General features: G+C 43.6%; 1 protein-coding gene across 4 annotated transcripts; it reads left to right on the top strand.

Moving 5' to 3' along the window:
* Positions 1-93: 93 nt before the first annotated feature.
* Positions 94-18,687, top strand: LOC116874263 (prostate and testis expressed protein 2-like). Of its 4 annotated transcripts, XM_032868855.1 has the most exons (5): positions 15,327-15,473; positions 16,881-16,959; positions 17,090-17,113; positions 17,473-17,613; positions 17,927-18,687. In XM_032868855.1, the coding sequence occupies exons 2-5, from the start codon at positions 16,896-16,898 to the stop codon at positions 18,127-18,129; spliced, it is 432 nt and encodes a 143-aa protein (XP_032724746.1). In that variant the 5' UTR covers positions 15,327-15,473; positions 16,881-16,895; the 3' UTR covers positions 18,130-18,687. The 4 variants fall into 4 exon arrangements, with proteins under 4 accessions (XP_032724747.1, XP_032724746.1, XP_032724748.1 ...); XM_032868856.1 differs by lacking the exons at positions 15,327-15,473; positions 16,881-16,959; positions 17,090-17,113 and adding exons at positions 94-139; positions 14,883-14,974; XM_032868854.1 differs by lacking the exon at positions 15,327-15,473 and having other exon boundaries at positions 16,719-16,959.
* The last annotated feature ends 200 nt before the right edge of the window (positions 18,688-18,887 follow it).

Below are 18,887 nucleotides of genomic sequence, written 5' to 3'. Positions count from 1 at the left end.
TCCTATTGGCTCTAAGGGTTGTCGTCTTCCATATCTACATTCTGATTGGTGCTCATTTTCTCTTGTCCTTCTCCGACTGGCGGGAGGAAGCCCGGGATCTGAGGCGTGGATTCGGGAATGCTCCCCCTTCGTTGTACCGGTGCGTTACCCGGAACCGTGTCTGCGTCGCCTTCAGGCGCACGGGTAGGGAAGGAGGGACTCTGTAACCTTCGTTAACGGCTAGTTAGCTGGGGTTTGGCAGGGGCGGCCTAAGCGTTCAATCCACCAGAGTGGACGGCGTGTCCCCTCTTCTCAACTCCGGATGGCTGCCGGGGTGGGTGGCGTCGGCAGGGAAGGCACTCGGAGCTCAGCTGGAGCCATCTCCAGCGATCCGCCTCTTCAGACGGTCCACCTGGGTTCTGGCTAAAAACACAGACCGCACTGAGTGCTTTCGGGGACTCCCAGGGCTGGCGGACCCATTGTCGTGGGTCCTGTCCCTACCGACGTTCGTCTGCACCCGTGCTCCAGCCACACTGACTTCTTGCTAGAACAGCGCTCGCGGTTTTCCTCCCGAATGCCCCCGTCTACTCCCTTCCCATATCTTATTCTTTAAAATAAGAATTTGGTATATGTACCCGCTTTGGGAATCGCTGAGGATGAGATCTAGAAAAGAAAATCCCTAGATGTCCCTACGACTCGATGTTCTAGTCATTGCCCTGAAACGTAGCTGAACAGTTTGTCCTCCCAAGGCTGAACGTTCTGTGTCCCACTTCACACAAGCGGGCAGGTGCCGGTCGACAAATTTATATTATTTCTTAAACCCAGGATTCAGTGAGAGGGAGCGGGTAATATTTCATCCTTTTTCTCCAATCACTTTCCCCCCTTAGAGGTGGCCTTTGCACGATCTCTAAGTCACTTTAGATTTGTTGGGGGGTAAGAAAAAGGAATAAACAAGATGGCAGAAAGTGGGTTGTAAAGATTTGAATGACCCTACCCCCTAGATCTCCAATATCAACACTACTTTAGTACCACACATTTTTTTTCTTTCCTCATGAGTAAATATCCCTTGTTCTAGTTTGGTCATCTTATACCTGTATGATTTTTGACATCAAATCTCCCTAATCTGTCTTGAAAACAAGAGCACAGTCATTTTTCTTACCTGCTGCTTTGATCATTCAACATGCTCCTTACCTCCACCATCAGTTATCTTCTTATCCTTTATGATAAAGTTTGATCTTTGAAAACCTTTAATCAATAACAACCCGAAGAACAATTTCCTGTCATATTTCAAGTGGTATCTTTTTTGTTCAACTCAACCCTTGTGTTTTGGTGGACCACTTCATGCTCCAATTTTGCCTAGATCTGATTTAATAATCTTCATGATTCTCTGAAATCCATTGAACCCAGGTCAAGAAACCTTAACCAAGGCCATCTAAAATTGAGTATATGGAAGAAAATCCTATTCTTAAAAACCATATTGTGTCCTTAAAAACATAAAGGAAACTTCCAAACACATAAAAAAAAAACACAAAAACTCGTATATAAGGAAGCCCCATGAACTTAGTGCCTAGTTCTAATAATTATTAACTCATGATCAGTCTTGTTGCTTCTATATCACTATCCATGTACCTCCTCTTGTATCATTTTGAAGCAAGTATCAGGCATCTAAAATCTATAAATATTACAATATGATTACTTAAAAAAAGGACTTTTTAAAAGCATAACCACAGTACTATTATCACACCTAAAATAGCTAAGGTATTTCCTTAATATCATCAAATAGCCAGTGTTCAATTTTCTACTTGTCTCATTTATTTTTTTCTTTGCTTTGCTTGTTTGAACCAGGATCCAACCAAGTATATACGTTGTGATTGGTTGATCTTTTAAGTTTCTTTTATAAGTTCCTCCTCCCTTCTTGTGCAGTTTGTTGAGAGAACCATGTTGTTGGTCCTGTGGAGTTTCCCATAATCTGGATTTTGCTGATTAACACAGTTTAAGTTTCCTTACCTTTTGGTTATAACAGCTCTCGTTCAGATGCTTTTCCTGTTTAGGATTAGCTGTTTATTAACCCAGCAGCAGTTTTATCTTTGCCTTGAAATAATATTTTTAGCTGCTTATATTGTCATGCTTAAGTTAATCCCTCCTTTGTGATATGTTTGCTTACCTCACCTGTTTGTTGACATTTTCAAACTCCTTCAACTGTAGCTGGTTTCTGTAGACTCATTATCTCTTGTCTCTGACATCTGCAATTGGTCCTTATTTTAGTCTTAGAAATAGAACACTGGCCTAAAGAAAAGCAAAATGAAAACAGCTCTTTGGATGCTGCTCCCCCACTGCCTTCTGCCAGCCTCCTTGTCCAGCTTGTCCCTATTCTCATTGCTAGCATTCCACCCTCATCACTATATTCAAACTGTGCTCTCAGATACTGCTAATGTACTTCTTAGTGGTCATCCCCAGGTGTTTTGCTCATTTCCCATTCTCTTATTTTTTTGAGAGTGTTTGATAATTTATTCAGTAAGTATTGAACACTGTTAACCTTAAAAGTAAAACTGTCAGGTTTTTTTGCCACCAAAAATGTTTATTTAGGAATAGCAGGGGATTGCAACTCAGGACATGCAAGATATAGCAAAATGATGGGCAAGTACACAGAACAAAGGAGAAGAATGTTCTTTTATAAAGAAAAGGAGGAAGTTGGGAAGGGCTGTTTTAAGCAAAAAGTTTATTGGAGTAAACTGGAAACTTGAAGTATTCTGGATTTTCATTGGCTGAGTGGTGGCAGTCTCTCATTGGCTAGGCTGTTGCCAGCCATGTAGGAAAAACCTCCTTCCTTTTTCTGGGATAGTCAAGTATAGGCTGCTTCTTTTTGGGAATGCAAGGCACACCTCTTCTTATTGGGGATCTACAATTGACAGTGAGTAGTGGTAAGACATGAGACCGTCCCTTTTTGGCCTCTCAGCTCCATCCTAAATGACATATCCTTTATTTGGTTTCACGATACCTATGTTAGGTACTGTACTATGTGTCTTAGTGATTTGATGATGAATAAAAAGACATGATCCCCCTCCCTTATGAAGCTTCCAGTTAGATTGAAGAAAATTACATTTATCAAACAATCACAGGTTATTATAAAATTACAGCTGTGTTCAGTGCTAAGGAGAGGCAAATGGTCTAACAAAGACATCTAATAAAGGGGAGATTTAACATAGTGCCACTGAACAAAGAGCTAAAGGGTGAGTAGGGGAGACGTTGTGGAGGGGGTGAAAGGAGATTTCTAAGCAGAGGGAAAGCATTTGCAAAGTCCTGTTGGAGGTAGAAGCTTGGAAGATTAAAGAAATTGAAAAAAGACCAGCGAAGAAACAGGATAGAGATGAGACTGGAGAGGTAGGCAAGGGCCAGATTATGTAGATCATGTAGGCCAAGACAAAGAATTCGATCTTTATTGTAAGAACTATGGAAACTCTCTAAAGTGCAGATTGGGATGGGTTATATGACATACTCAGGTGTGGATTTGAAATTTCATCTTAGGTGCATTGAAAATGTGTTTGAGGAGGGCAAGATTATGTGAAGTCCAAATTGGAGGCAGTTGCTGTATTCTAGGCAGTAGATGGTTGTGGCTTAGGTTAGGACGTTAATAGCCAAAGATAGCAAGAAGAGGACAGATGGAGAGATTTACTGGATAAAACCCTAAATGATGTGGCCATGAAATGGCTGGGGTTGATGTATGAAAGAGGTCATCGATTATTTGTAGGTTTCTAGGTTTTGCAACTGGATGCCATTTTCTGAGATAGGGAATATTGGAAGAAGACCATATTTCGAGAGACAGTTAGATTTTGGGCATGGTGAATTTGAGATGCCCTTGAGACATCCAAGTGGAGGTAAGATTAGGCAGTTAGAAATCTGAGTGTAGAGGTTAGATGCAAGTTATGGCCTTGTAATATTTATGTGTGGGTGGATAGTTATTAAAGTAATGGGTGAGAATGAGATCTTCCAGGACAGAATATAGAGTGAAAAGAGAAGAAAGACTACTCTCTTCTTGAAACTCGTGAACTCTTTGAGACTTCCCTGTCCTGGTTCTCCTCTCATCTCCCTTCACCTCTTAATTGTTGCAGGTTTCCAAAGCACGGTCCTTTGTCTCCCCCTTGGAGAGCTTAATAGTTGTTTTGTTTTGTTTTGTTTTGTTTTGTTTTTAAGATTTGATTTATTTGAGAGAGAGAGCAGGGGGTGGGGCAGAGGAAAAGGAATCTCAACAGACTCCCTGCTGAGTGCAGAGCCCATTATGAGGCTCAGTCTCTCACCCATGAGATCATAACCTAAGCTGAAATCAAGAGTCGGATGCTTAACTGACTGAGCCACCCAGGTGCCCTGAGAGCTTAATAGTGTTATTGCTTCCATCAGTTTTATATGAGATAATTTCAAAATCTTTATTTCCAACTCTTACCTCTTTACTGGTTTCTAAAATTGATCTTAGCTGTGTACTAAGATTTCTAGTTGAGTATCTTCATCATCCCAAATACAACATATCTAAAATACTATTCTTTGTTTCCCTCTGGATTCACCCTTATGATACCATATTCCTTTCAGTGGTATCATCATTTCCCCAGGCTTCCAACACTTAAGAAATGATCATTTTTTTACTCTTTCTCTTCCTCATATATCTTACAGTTACCGAATTCTGCCATTTATTTCCTTTTAAAGCCTCATCTCTCTCACTTCCATTTCCTTTTTACTACTCATCACTAGTTCAGCCCTAATTATTTCATTTTCAGATTCCTTCTGTAACACATTTAATGATATGGAAGGGTATAGCATAGTAGATAAGAGTGTAGGCTCTGAGGTCATATTATCTGGGCTCAAATTCTGACTCTTCCACTCCCTAGTTCTGTGACTTGGGCAAGTTATATAGTCTCTCTTTGATTCAATTTTCTCACTTTTAAAATGGAGATGATAATCTGATTTCCTTCATAAGGTTGTTATGAAAATTAAATGGGGAAATGCATGTTAGCACAGTGTCTACCAAATAAAAACTGACTATATTATTAGATAGTATGTAGTACAGTTCACCCTTTAACAACACAGATTTAGACCATTCAGGTCAACTGATGATGTAGGGTTGTTTTATATATATATATATTATATATATATAATATATATATTACTGTAAGTATATTTTCCTTATGATTTTCTTTTCTCTAGCTTACTTTATATATAATGTTCTACAGTATATAATGCATATAATGTTCAAAATATGTGTTAATCAGTGGTTTATGTTATCAGTAAGGCTTCTGGCCAATAGTAGGCTATTACTAGTTAAGGTTTTGGGGAATCAGAGGTTACAGGCTGATTTTCGACTGTGTGGGAAGTTGGTGCCCCTAACCACTCTGTTGTTGAAGGGTCAGTTGTTTGTGGTTTGCAGATAAGTTCTTCTGCTCTGTAGCTTGTCTTTCACCCTCTTAATAGGGTCTTTCACCAAGCAAAAGTTTTACCTTTTGATTAAGTCCATTTTATCAACTTTCCCTTTTATGGATCATACATTTAGTGTACAGTCTTTAACATTTCTTGCAAGGGTGGTCTAGTGGTGATAAACTCCTTCAGCATTGGCTTGTCTGGAAGATTCTATCTCTCCTTCAATATTAAAGGATAATTTGCTGGGTAAAGTGTTCTTGGCTGACAGGTTTTTTCTCTCAGCATTTTAAATAGATTGTGCCACTTTCTTTTGGTCTGTGAAGTTTCTGTTAAGAAATCTGCTGATAGTCTTCTCTTTTACACCACAAGTTGTTTTTTCTCACTGCTTTTAACATTCTCTCCTTGTCTTTAATTCTGACACTTTGGTTACGTGTCTTGGTGGGGTCTCTTGGTTCATCTTATTTGGAACACTCTGGCTTCCTGGATCTGGATGTCTGTTTCCTTCCTGAGGTTAGGAAAGTTTTCAGCCATTATTTCTTTAAATAAGTTTTCTGCCCCTTTCTCACTCTCTTCTTTGGGGAATCCTGTGATATGAATGTTGGCCTGCTCAGTGTTTTCCCATAAGTCTCTTAAGCTATCTTCACTTGCTTTAATTTGCTTTGTTTGTTTTGCTGCTCTCATTGAGTGTGTTCCACTGATACTTTCTAATGCTTTATCTAGTGTGCTCTTGGACCCCCTGATGTATTTTTCAGTGCATTATTGTATTCTTCAGCTCTGTGACTTATAGTTTATAACTCTTTGTTAAAATTCTCACTTTGTTCATTTATTCTTCTGTCAAACCTAGTGAGGATCTTTATGACCATTATTTTGAACTCTTTTTCAGGTTAATCGCTTATCTCTGTTTCCTTAGAATCTTTTTCTGATGTTTTTATCTTTGGTCACTGTCTCTGTGCTGTGCCCTGAGATTGGTAGCTCCCAAGAATTATCTCTCCATTTGTTACAGTCTCATGGGACCGTGAACACAAGTTCCACTGGCCACCAGGGCCAGGCAACCAGGTGTAATCCCAGAGTGGGGATACCAGTCAAGTAGACTAACTCCCCTGCAGGAGATACCAAAGATCTGGAATAGTACATCAGAGGGAGAATAGGAAGAAAGTACCTTCCCTCTAAGGTCTCTGGAAAGGATTAGAGTCAGCCCTTAGATGTGTATTTAATTAGAAGCCTGCTCCTTAGGCCACAGCTATGAACATAAGTTAATAGGTCTCTTTCACAGAAAGACTGAGCACCTCACTCTGTTGCCTCTTTGCTGTGCCCTGGGAAGGTAGTAGCCAGTTAAGAAATCTTTCTACAATCCTGTGGGACCCGCAAGTGTAAGTCACTGGCTACCAGGCAATCTAGAGACGTCCCCTTGGCTGCAGGTACAAATATCAGGGCACCAGAAGACAGTATAAGTTCCTATGCAGGAGATACCAGTGTCCTGGAGCAAGGCAGAGGGTTGGCACAATGAGAGTATCTATAGGCGTCTGTCTTGGTGTGTGTTTCAGTAGGTCCATAGCTGAATGCTAAATCAGAAGCTTTCCCATCAGGCAGATGCTTTAAGATAAGCAAGTAAGTCTCTTGCTCCAGATGTCTTGATACTTTGCCATTGGCTGCCTTTGTACTGGGCTCTAGAGTGGGTGATTCTGCACGAGCTCTTTAAGAAGTGTTTCTCAGTTTCAAATAGCCTTGTGGGTCTCATGGACGCCAGCCTCGCTGGCTTTCCAAATCAGATATTTTGGGGACTGTCTTTCAGCGCAGGTCTTTAAAGTCAGGGTATCAGGTGTATGGTTCAAACCCTTCATTCCTCAAGGAGAAACTTGGGTTCGTGAGTGCCCTCTTGAATATAGGTCACTGTGTGGGGGGTGAGGAGGGGAGCATTTGTGACATGTCTCAGCTTCTCCTACCACTTCATGTCTGTCTGTCTGTCTGTTTGTTGGTTTGTTTTTCTCATTCACCCAATGTGTGGGAGCTGCTCAGCTAGTTTTGGGGTTTCTTTCAGAGGATCTTTTCCCATATGTAGTTATAGATTTGGTGTGTCTGTGGGAACAGGTTGAGTACAGGATCCTACTACATCACCAGCTTGAACTGAAACCTCCATTTGGATTTATCTGTAATGTTTTTGAGTGACTCTCTGTAGCTCCTTTGGCAGTTGCTCTAGGTATTATAGATGCATAACTGATCACTGTCTACAGGTGTTGTCATTTTACCAGTCAGAATGAAGTATAGAATACCTACCTCCTTTTATGCCCCTTTATAATGCAATCCATCATTTATAATGTAATTGTCTTAAATATTTCCTTTTTCATACATTAAGAACCACGTCAGACAATATCATAATTTTTGCTTTCTCTGTCAAATGGAATTTTGTGAAAACTCAAATGGGAAGGAAAGTCTGTTATATTGATCCATTTATTCTCTTACTGTGTTTTTATTTCCTCTTGACTTTCCAAGAACAGCATTTCCTATGAGCTTTCTTTAGCCATTCTTCTAGGGTAAGTCCTCTGGCAACATGTTCTCCCCAGTTTTCTTGATCTGAGAATGTCTCATTTCTCACTTTCATTCCTAACGTGTATTTTTGCTGAATACAGGATGGCTCTTCTCTTTCAGTACTTGGAAAATGTTCTTCTTTCCAGCCTCCATAGTTTCTGATGAGGAATCTCTTACTTGAATTGAAAATGTCATTTCTTTCTTACCGCTCTCAAAATTTTTTTCCTTTGTCTTTAGTTTTCCGAAGGTCGGCTCTGTTGTGTCTTGGTGTGGATTTCTTTTCTCTCTGGCTTGTGGGAACAAGCAGGGTGCTTTTGTGTGGTGTTTTCGCCTGCTTCGTGTAGCTTCCTCATGTGTGTCCGTCAGTACCCAGTTGGCTCCTTGAGAGGGATCGTCTCCAGATCTCAGAGTTCTCTCTGTACTCTCTTCTAGTTCCTGCGTCTGTGAGCTCTAGCCACCTTGGTCTTCCCAAACTGTCAGTTTTGTCTCTTCAACTCAGGCATACTTCTGTATCCTGCGAACTCTTCAGGTAGAAGCTGGAGCCGTCTTAGAGCTGACCTCATTTATTTTCCATGCCTCGGGAATCACTGACCTACACTGCCTCCTATCCAATGCTTGGAGATCCATGTATTGTAATCTATTCCTTTATTAACATGCTTTGGGCAGGAGGGTAAATCTGGCCCCTGTTAAACCATTTTGATCAAAATCAGAAGAACTGTGTAAATGCAATTTGAAAGGATTAAAAGTCAACGGGTGGGTCAGATACCACCCAGTTTGTGCTGGGCAGCTCAGACCTCACGGAATCTTGGTGGCCCATGGTCAGGTGTTTAGTTTTACTAAGGTCCAGCAGCAGGGCAAGGGCTGTTCTCGAAAGGAGGGCAGTTATCTGTAGAGGATGGCCGAGCCTTGCTCCAAAGTTCTAGGAGGGCTGTGCTCCACTTGACCTGTAGGTGCCTGCCGGGGGCTCCATCCCCGTCTGCCACTGCCACCTTGTGTACCGCTGGATGGGCTGATCGGACGGCCCCGGGGCAGAGCAGCTGGCCCAGAAGCCTGGAACTGCGGCAGGGCCTTCTGTTCTCTGGGCCTTGCTCAGAGCTGGCAGCGTTTTGGTCACTTGGCAAATGGGCGTGATGAGCATAGCCAAATGAGGAATATGTTGCCTCCAAAATCCAAGACACCCACAAGCCAATAGACCTAGTTTTGTGTTGTAGGAGGGCCCTGATAAAACAATGAACTTATTCTTCACCTTGCAAGGGATCTCTCAACATGTCTCATGTCACTGAACCCCTAGAAATTACACTGAGTTAGAAGGCTCCTGAATTTTTATTGGACTTACTCCTTCTGACATGCAAATGTGTTACCAATGTGTCTGGAGTACTTGCTGCTTCTTGCTGTCTAGGTCCAATTAGCATTATATCATGACTATAATAGGACCAGTGTGATACCTTCTGGAAGGGAAGGGTAATGAAGATCCCCCTATGAACGAAATTGACATAGGGTTGGAGAGTTGTTTTACGCATGAGGCAGGATAGTAAAGATGTATTTCTGGCCTTGCCAGTTGAAAGCAGAATGCTCCTGGTGGGCGTGTGGACAGAGATGGAGAAAAAAACATTTGCCAGATCAGTAGCTGCACCTCAGCTACCAGGGGATGTGTTCAGTTGCTCAGACAATGAAACTGCATCTGGTACAGCAGCTGCAGTTGAGTCACCACCTGGCTAAGCTTATAATCAACCACTGCCGTTATCCACGTCCATCTGTCATCTGCACAGGCCAGTTGGGAGAGTTGAATGGGGATGTGGTGGGAATCACTTCTCTGTATCCTTCACATCCTTGATGTTGGCACTAATCTCTGCAGTCCCTCCCGAGATTTAACTTCAGTTTACTATTTTCCTAGGTGGAGGAATTTTTTTTTAAAAGATTTTATTTATTTATTTGACAGAGATCACAAGTAGGCAGAGAGGGAAGCAGGCTTTCTGCTGAGCGGAGAGCCCAATGCGGGGCTTGATCCCAGGACCCTGGGATCATGACCTGAGCCAAAGGCAGAGGCCTTAACCCACTGAGCCACCCAGGTGCCCCTAGGTGGAGGAATTTTTAATGGCTTCTGTTTGACCTTTCCTGGAGTAGCTTGCACTCCATAGTCAGGGAACCGATGAAGGGATTCTGACACCTAAGTATCTCTATTCCAAGTATGCATTTTGAAATTGGAAAAATAAACACAGGAAGGGTTCAGGGACCCACTGGAGCTAAAACTCCATTGATCACCTGACCTTCCTAAGCTCCTGCTCTGACTGGCAGGCCACAGTGATATTTTGGGTCTCTTGGAATTTGTGTCATTTCAGAGTCGGTTTCTAGTAGTCTCTGAAAGGTTTGAATATTTCCTTTTCCCCAGTGTGCAGTTCCCTTGGTAAATAGCCATAGGTCTCTTTGGGCATGGCTGGGATGAATATTTAAGCAAAATAAGTTAGAGAAAGACAAGTACCATATGATTTCACTCATATGTGGAATTTAAGAAACAAAACAAATGCGCAAAGGAGAAAAAGAGAAACAAACTAAGAAACAGACTCTTAACTAGAAAATCAACTGATGGTTAGCAGAGGGGAGCTGGGGGATGGGGAAAATGGGTGATGGGGATTATAGAGTATACTTACTATGATGAAAAAATACAACGCAATGCTGTGTAAAAGAAAATAAAAAATTAAATTTAAACAAGAAAGCTAAGCTTAAGCCTAGAATGTCAGTTCTAAGCCTCATATATTCCCAGATTAATGGTGAGAAATTATCTGTGCTCTTCAGAAATCTAAATTTCCATAATGATATTTTACTGTGAAAACCATTAGCCATCACTTCCCTCAGTGCTGTGTGCATTGCCTTCTCTCATCTGCCTAGCTAGCACCATTTCTCAAACCTTAATAACTACACAGGGAATTTTTTTCTCTCTCAGATAAGTGGTCAGAAATATACCTACTGCTGTTGGTCAGGCCAGATACTGATCCCAGGGCGGTTAAGGGCTTGTCTTCAGCTGCTTTGGAACATAGGCAGTGTCTAATCCAGGTCTCAGAGGCTTCCTGTCACTCTGGCTGCCCCTCTGCCCCAGGGCTGACCACCTCAGTGGCTTGATCTGGGAACGATTCTCCTCCCTGGGCTTTGCATCTGTGTTCCTTGTAAACTCTCCTTTAGAGGGCTTCTCTTACAAGTTTATTTGAGAGCAAAGGGGATTTGTATTAACATCTTCACTTCTATGCCAGTTAAATGTTGATGTCCCATTGTTGCTTCAGCTCCACTGGAACTCTCTTATTCAACTAGATCTTAGCCAGTTCCCGGAATTCTTTGGCTGTATAGTTGACTCTTGAACAACATGGGTTTGAACTGCACTTACATACAGATTTTTTTCTCAACAAGTATACCTATAGTACTATAAATGTATTTTGTCATCTTAATGTTTTTCTTAATAACATTTTTCTTCTCCACCTTTATTGTAAGAATACAGTATATAATGCATATAGTATACAACACGTATTAATCAACCATTTAAGTTATCCATAGGCTTTCAGTCAACAGTAGGCTAATTAGTAAAGTTCTGGGGTAGTCCAAGGTAAATGCATATTTCTGACTGTGTGGGGGGTTGGTGCCACTGACCTCCACGTTGTTCAAGGGTCAGCTGTACTAATCATAATCATAAGCATCTAATGAACATATTCTTGTAGTAGACACTATTCTAAACCGTTCACATGAATCATCAAATTTCATTGTCACAAAATCCCTATGAGGTTAGCATAATTATTTTTAAAATTAACTTAATTACCAGCATGAGTTTATACTATAATTAGTGTAATTATTTTTCTCTTTTAAAAAGATTTATTTAGGGTTGCCTGGGTGGCTCAGTGGGTTAAAGCCTCTGCCTTCAGCTCAGGTCATGATCCCAGGGACCTGCTCTGCTCAGCAGGGAGCCTGCTTCCCCCACCCCCATGCCCTCACCCCCATGCCCCCATCCCCACCTGCCTCTGCCTACTTGTGATCTCTGTCAAATAAATAAATAAAATCTTAAAAAATATGTATTTATTTATTTCAGAGAGTGAGAGCACAAGTGAGCTGGAAGGGCAGAGGGAGAAGTAGGCTCCCTGCTCAGTGGATCCTATCTTTTTCAAGCAACAGAGTCCCTGGTGGTCGATTGCCAACCCATGGCTGCAAAAAAGACCTGGCTGAAATTCTGAAACTGATATTTTTTTAACCACATTTTAAGATTGGATGTTCTTAATATTCTCTTTCAAAGAAGGGAGACAGCAAGCTGGATTTGTTATGCTCACCTCACAAATCTGAAAAATAGAAGTGGGAGCAACTCTTGCAGTTACATAAACATTTGTGACTTGGCGGTTATCAGACCATCCAGACTTTTTTATGCAACCAAAAGCTTCCAAAGCAGCTGCTTTAGATTTATAGAACTTGGCTGTCCAGAGTGAGTGAACAGTTTTGATTCTTAAATGGTCTCTGTGCCCTAGGGCAGAACATGTTGTTTGTAATAACAGGGACAATTTTTGGTCCGCAGTCCTGGAAATCTGTTGAGAACGGCTGTTCGGGGGTGGCTGACTGGAGCCTCCTATCCTGTACTCATCAGTCCGAAGTGTGCTGGGCACCGACCAGAGCAACGGGCTGGAAGGCGGTAGGAGGCTGGGGCAGTGGAACAGGGCTTCAGGGAATGGGCTCAGGGCAAAGCCCTCCCTGCCTTGGTGACTGAGATCCTGCTGATTCCATCTAGGAAGAGCCTCAGGAAAGGGAGTCACGCAGAAAGCTTTAGGGGGTGTCCTGGTGAAAAAGCCCATCGTTACTCATGGCCTCTCCATAATCGATCCCCTGTCAACTATGTTAGGTGAATTAAGGTCCTAAGCGGTGCACATGGTAAGAGCTGAACCAACGAGAAGGGGTGACTCAGAGTTCATGTCTGACCCCTAATTCTTGTTCCTTGCTTCTGTCGTCGGTCACACATGATCTGACAGCTGAGGGGACACAGATCAGGATCTCTCTCTGCCTTGACATTGTGACAGAATTTCAGTTCAGTCCCATCTCTTAAGCATAAAAAGGAAGACATGGGGCTCTGTGGCTTCTATGCCCAACTCATTGACCCGTTTCAGAAAATAGTACCTTCCAGGCTGCTATAGCTAGAAAGTCTGGATGACAGTTAAAGCAGAGAAGAGAGGCTAGGTCAGGAGGCTGATTTGAGTTGAGTATGGGGGAGAGGGCCAGAGGATTCTGGGGTGAGACCCAGGCCTGCAGGACAGTGCTGTGGGCTGGGTCCAGAGGCTAGAGGGAGCGTGGGTCTGAGGCAGGCCTAGGGGGACTGGAGGCCAGGAGAGCTAGTCAGCCAGACCCCATGTCCCCAGCAGACATGCAAGTGAGGCAGGTTTGCTGTCACATGCAGAAGAAATGGTCACAGAGAAGAAATGGGACTGGATATCCATCTCACACTTCCTTCTTCCTGCCAGTGTGGGAGCTCTACGGGAGCCCTGTAATACAGCAAGTCTCCCTCTTCTCCCGGACTCCCCTGGGACCAGATGATCCCACTCTCGGGTGAGCTCCCTACTGAGCAGGGCTAGGAGAAGTGCTTGTTGGAGGTTGGCAGAACTAGTGAAGAGGTTACTGTGGAATGCAGGGAACATTCTTTGGGTTTGGGTGGGGCAGAGGTGGTTTCTGTTCCTATTTTCTTTTTCCCTGTATCCCCTGCCCTTTCACGGTCCTCCTACAGGGACAAGGGGAACCCACCCTGGGACTGACTACAAAGGAGCCGAATGTGGCCTCCAGTCCATTACCTTCTCCTCCATCTGCAGACATAGGGCATGAGTCCAGGGTGAGCCTCTGAGCAGGGCAGGAGCAGGACAGCATGTCCTACAACCTCCCATGGAGGAAGGGGCAGCAGAGTGGAAAGGCTTTGAATAGGAGCCAGGAGAGGAGGGGAGAAGGGGAGAAGGTGCAGACTGTCAGCCCCAAGACGGGGGAGGGTTGGGAACCTGCTTCCAGGGGTTCAGATAAGGAGCGGGGAGGAAAAGATGGCTACTGGGCACATCATCTCTATCTGTGGGAGGGACAGGTGGCCACAGGTGTCCAAGGTCAGTCTGGGGCCCACGCTGAGATCCTCAGGTGAGGGGTTGAGGGGCTAAGCAGTAGCCAAAGCTTCTGGCGCAGTCTGGAAGTCAGACTCGGGTGTTCACCTTTTAAAAGGGATTGACCAGGAGACCAGCTCCCGAATCTCCCGCCATATCTGGGCCTCGCATTCTAGGAGGGGAAGACAGGTTCGATGACAAAGGTGCCCTTCCCACAATAACAAATCACAGCCTCACACATACCGCGTCAAGCATGACAGTTGTTATGAACGCGAACCTGTGGTACATGCACAGAAGAATTCTTGCATGGAGCTATGGCACCTGTCCACAGTTTTCCTCAGATTTGGAAGCACAAAGGGAGTTTTAGGTACTTCTTAGGAGTTTGGCATATTTCCACAATTTCTGTTCCTTTTCTTCCATGTAGAATGTTGTCCAAAGTTGCCTGATGAACACAGGAGAGAGATACATTGCACAAACTTTGGGATTCAGTGCCGATTTTAATCCCTGGTTGCCCAGATCCTGGTGCAGGAGCATCCTTCCAGCCAGAACACGGGGTCCTTTGCTTCCAAGCAGAAGCTTGGTCTCCCAACTCAGACCCTCTGAACTTCTGTCCATGGATTGGTGCCTGTGTCTCACACGGTCCAAATGCAAGACTCACGAATGTGGTCCCTGTGGGAATTACTTGGACAGTGGCTCATAACTCTTAGATCCCAACCAGGCTTGTGGGACACCCTATTTTTAATGGGAGTTCATTTGTGAATGTTTTCTCTGCCAGGCAGAGAGAGATTCTTTTTTTTTTTTTTAAATTTTAATTTTATTATTTTATTTTTTTAATGGAGAAAGACTTTTTCTTACCTGTTCTCCCTTCGTCTCTCCCCACAGTCATCCCCAGCCCTGGGAACCCTTCTCCAGATTGTGAAAAGAAGGAAACAGCATGGTAAAATGGAAAGATAATGGCCCACCCAGTCCAACAGGTAGGCACCTTGTTCCCAGGGGAAAAATACTTCCCCTCCATGTGGCCTTGGGCTTCAACTGGAAGATGAGGTCCATTCTTTCTAACCTACGTGCTTGTTCAGAAAATCCAAAGAAATCAAGTGCATAACATGCCCGAAGAAGGTTTGACACCAAGTAGGGTCTTCCTGACCATTATCCACACATGAATTTTTATTTCTTTTTTAGATTTTATTTCTTTATGAGAAAGAGAGCATGTGTTGGTGAGGAGGGCCAGAGGGAGAGGGACAAGCAGACTCCCTTGGCAAGCAAGAGCCCTACTCAGGGCTCAGTCCCAGGACCAGGAGACCTTGACCTGAGCCGAAGGCAGACACCTAACCGACTGAGCCCCCAGGCGCCGCTCCATATGTGAATTTCTTAAGTTCCAACACCTCCATCTGATGTAGCTCTGGCAGTCGTTGTTTCCACCTGTGAGGTCCCAGAGGCACAGAGAAGAGAGAAACTTGTTGAAGATCCCATGGCCGGTAGGTAGCACACTTCGCCTTCCATCCCAGATGCAGAGGGAAGATTATGCGGGGGATCGCACTTAGGGTAGCCTGCGTTTGGTTCTGGGAAGGAGCCCAGTCAAGATAAATGGGCCCCACACTCACTCTTCCCCGAAGACGGGAAGCTGCCATTACCCATGCCTGTCTTCTGTGTGGTGACCACCAACCGCAAAGTAGACAAGGACTGTCATCCTGCGATCTGGGAATTAGGGGCTGTCCGTATGGCGGGACCGTTCCCTTGTGCCTCTCAGGTTAACTCTGACAACAGTGCACTCATGTTTTTTCAGATAGTTTGATTTTCTGAGAGGTGCAAAGCATCCTTCTAGGTGCTGAGGAGAGAGCAGTGGACATGACACAGGAAAATCTTGCATTCATGGCACTTTCGTCCTTGAGAGGGCAAGAGACAAAAAACATAAATAAGGAAAAGCCATCAAATGACAAACCGGGCCAAACACTTGGGAGAAAACAGGAATGGGACGGGGCGAGTGTGGTCAGGGAGCTTTGCACATACATACAGATAGTTCGTGTTTGCCGGGAGTGCGCTGGCGAGCCTCACTAATCAACTGACACTTCGTGGATGAAAGAGGGAGGGACACCTGCGGGCGCGATCTGCAGGAAGGGAGGCAAAGACAGAGAACTGATGGGAAAACCCCTTTCCAGGCCTCCCTGCTCCTTTCCTTCCCTCACAATCCATTTCTAGTGACTCATCCAAATATGTCTTCCTCTCTCCCCGTCAACGCTCCGTGTAAGTCTCTCCCACTGTAATCATTTCTGGTCTTTGTCTCCTTTGGACAAATTAATGAATAAAGCTCAAGGGACACAGATCTAAACCTCTTCACCGCTTCTTGAACTGCCCCATCCGTCTCTCAGAGGCGTGCTACACTGGGCAGGTGGACCACATCTATAGTCCCAGGCTCTGGTCCTGATGACCCACTTTGGCTGGGTGGGGGGATAGTACCGCTGGAGGTCGCCCTGAGGCCAGTGTCCAAGATGCTTCTACCTGAAGGGGCCTGAGCAGCTCCATCACAGATGCTCAGTGATCCCAGCTCTGTCATGTGGAAAAGGCTGTCTTGCGGACATGGGGTTAGTCACGCTCTTTGTAGGCCAACATCCAGAACTACAGGGGAAGTGAAGAGGTACTAGCGAGAGAGATTCTCCACCAGCGTTAACGAGTACCTCATGCTGGATCTAATAAAATGAAAGAGGGTTTCTGGATGGCTGAGTTCTGAGTATCTAGAGGCATGCAAACGCAGACAGGATGTACCCTCTCCTGGGAACATTGTAGAGAGGATTCAGGCGGCTTGATCTGAAATTTATGATTCTGTGATCTAGTGGGATGCCTGAGGGCAGGTGATGGGAATAAATAGAGCTGGAGCCTCCCACTGGGATCATCCCTGGAATGGGTCCCAGGATGTTCCAGTTGCTTCTGCTGGGCACATTCACAGTGCTCTTCATGGATGAAGGTAAAGCCTGGTGAGGGAGGCAGAGATGGGTGGCGAGAGCCTATGTGGGGAGAAGAGGAAGGTGGTTTCTAACCTTGACTTTTTGGGCTGCTCTACAATGGCTTAAGGAGATTTCTTCTTCTCTTCATAGGAAACCGAGTCCTGACATCGAGATGTATGGCGCAGTTGGTTTGCAGTTTTTGGATAAATAATGCCGCAATGAGAGGGGATACTCCTGATTTTTTCAAACATTGTCTCTCTACCCTCCCTGAAATATTCCACTCCCCTCACTCACTGCTCTCGTGTCTTTTTTCTGTCCCCGGCCTTGGGCAAAGGAGGGAGGAGGCTTGAATCCTGGGGTCATAGCTGTCACCCACTCAAGGGAGTGAGGACCCCAGGCAGGAGCTGGGGAGGTTGTCAGCTTCCTTCTTGTGAGGTCTACACCTTGCCAGTGTAACTTGATAGTGGGATAGCCTTCTGAAGCTGAATTACTTAACCTAGAGCTCTGCTTTAAAATTTCCTCTCTTTATTTAGTGGTTCGATTTTGCTATCAATGTGCCCGCTTTGATGGATACAAATGCCTCACTGGCTTGAAAAAGTGCTGGAAAGTCAATCTAACATTTTACAAAAGGAGTTGTACCATAGATCACTACTACTATGTTGATCGAATTACTGGTAAGTGTAGGTTATAGAGAGACACAAAACTGTACCAGTGGTCCCCACCTTCCCTGATGTCAAGGTGTGGAGGCTTAACTGAGACCATGGGAGAGGCTGGGGAAAGTGGAATTCTCATAAACTACTTGGTGTGGAGCCTGAGTGGGAGGCAGATGTCTTTTGTCTGGTCCTGTCTAGAGAGATGATGAAATGTAGGCACAGCTTTGGGGGGTCATTCCTGTCCACAGAAAACCAGTGAGGTTCTGAGATGTCATTGCTAGGAAGATGGTGTGATTAAACAAGGTGATCACATTTGCTTTTTTTCTCTCCTTAGGGAGAGCTCTGTATCGTTATTCGGAACTGTCGTGTAAACCTTGTGAAGAGGGAATGGTTCAAGTATACCATGACTTACTGAAAGAAACAATTTGCTGCAATCATAAGGACATGTGTAATAACGGCAACATAAATTTAGATACTACAGTGGTATTTGGAAGAGGGATAGATAACATGACTGATGTGATAAAAGATAGAAGATAAACACGTGCTTAAGATTTTAAGCCATATAGGAATGCACATCTTAAATAATACTTTCCCCTTCCCCTAAAATAGACCAAGAGTATAGGGGCACCGGAGTGGCTCAGTCTGAAGAGCATGGGATTCTTGATCCTCAGGATTGTGAGTTCAAACACCATGTTGGGTGTAGAGATTACTTAAATAAATAAACTTAAGGGGAAAAAAAGAAAAGCAAAAGAGATAGTATAAAAGGAAATAGAACATAAAGTAGAAAATATACACACAAATTTACAAACACCATAAAACAATATAACAGCATTGACTTAACATATCAGCCAAATTAAAAAGATTTTAGTTTAGTAAACAGAGCAAAATCCAACTCTTATGATGATTTAGAAATATGACCGAGTCAAAACAATTCGGAATGTGTAAATATAAATGAATAGGAAAATACATATTAAAAACCCATATTGAGTATGAGCCTATTTATGGACTCAAAATCATCAAAAGAGATAATATACTTTATATTATTAAAGTCACTAATGTACCATAAAGATATAAATTATTAAAACAGGCAGCCAATACCAGCCAATACCAATACAGAGCAGCCAATACCAATGACTTCTTAACAACTCTCCTATAGAAATTGTAGGAGGTACGATGAAAAAAATAAATGCATGCTAATCATCAGTCATGTGCGTAAATAATTAGCAAGGGGATTGAAGACATATACAACATGAATATTAAGGTAAATCTTATAAAACTATATCTAATCCTGAACC

The sequence above is a fragment of the Lontra canadensis genome, unplaced genomic scaffold (assembly GCF_010015895.1).
Source record: "Lontra canadensis isolate GAN:19392208 unplaced genomic scaffold, GSC_riverotter_1.0 scaffold36, whole genome shotgun sequence".
Lineage (NCBI taxonomy): Eukaryota > Metazoa > Chordata > Mammalia > Carnivora > Mustelidae > Lontra > Lontra canadensis.
The sequence above is the reverse complement of the archived record's forward strand: the minus strand, read 5'-3'. Positions and strand labels throughout refer to the sequence as shown.

Bases quoted from the DNA above. Each gene is read 5' to 3' on its own strand.
- LOC116874263 (XM_032868855.1), top strand. From the start codon at position 16,896: ATGGGTCCCAGGATGTTCCAGTTGCTTCTGCTGGGCACATTCACAGTG. The intron at 16,960-17,089 runs GTAAAGCCTGGT...TTCTCTTCATAG, and splicing joins AGTGCTCTTCATGGATGAAG to GAAACCGAGTCCTGACATCG. The intron at 17,614-17,926 runs GTAAGTGTAGGT...TTCTCTCCTTAG, and splicing joins CTATGTTGATCGAATTACTG to GGAGAGCTCTGTATCGTTAT.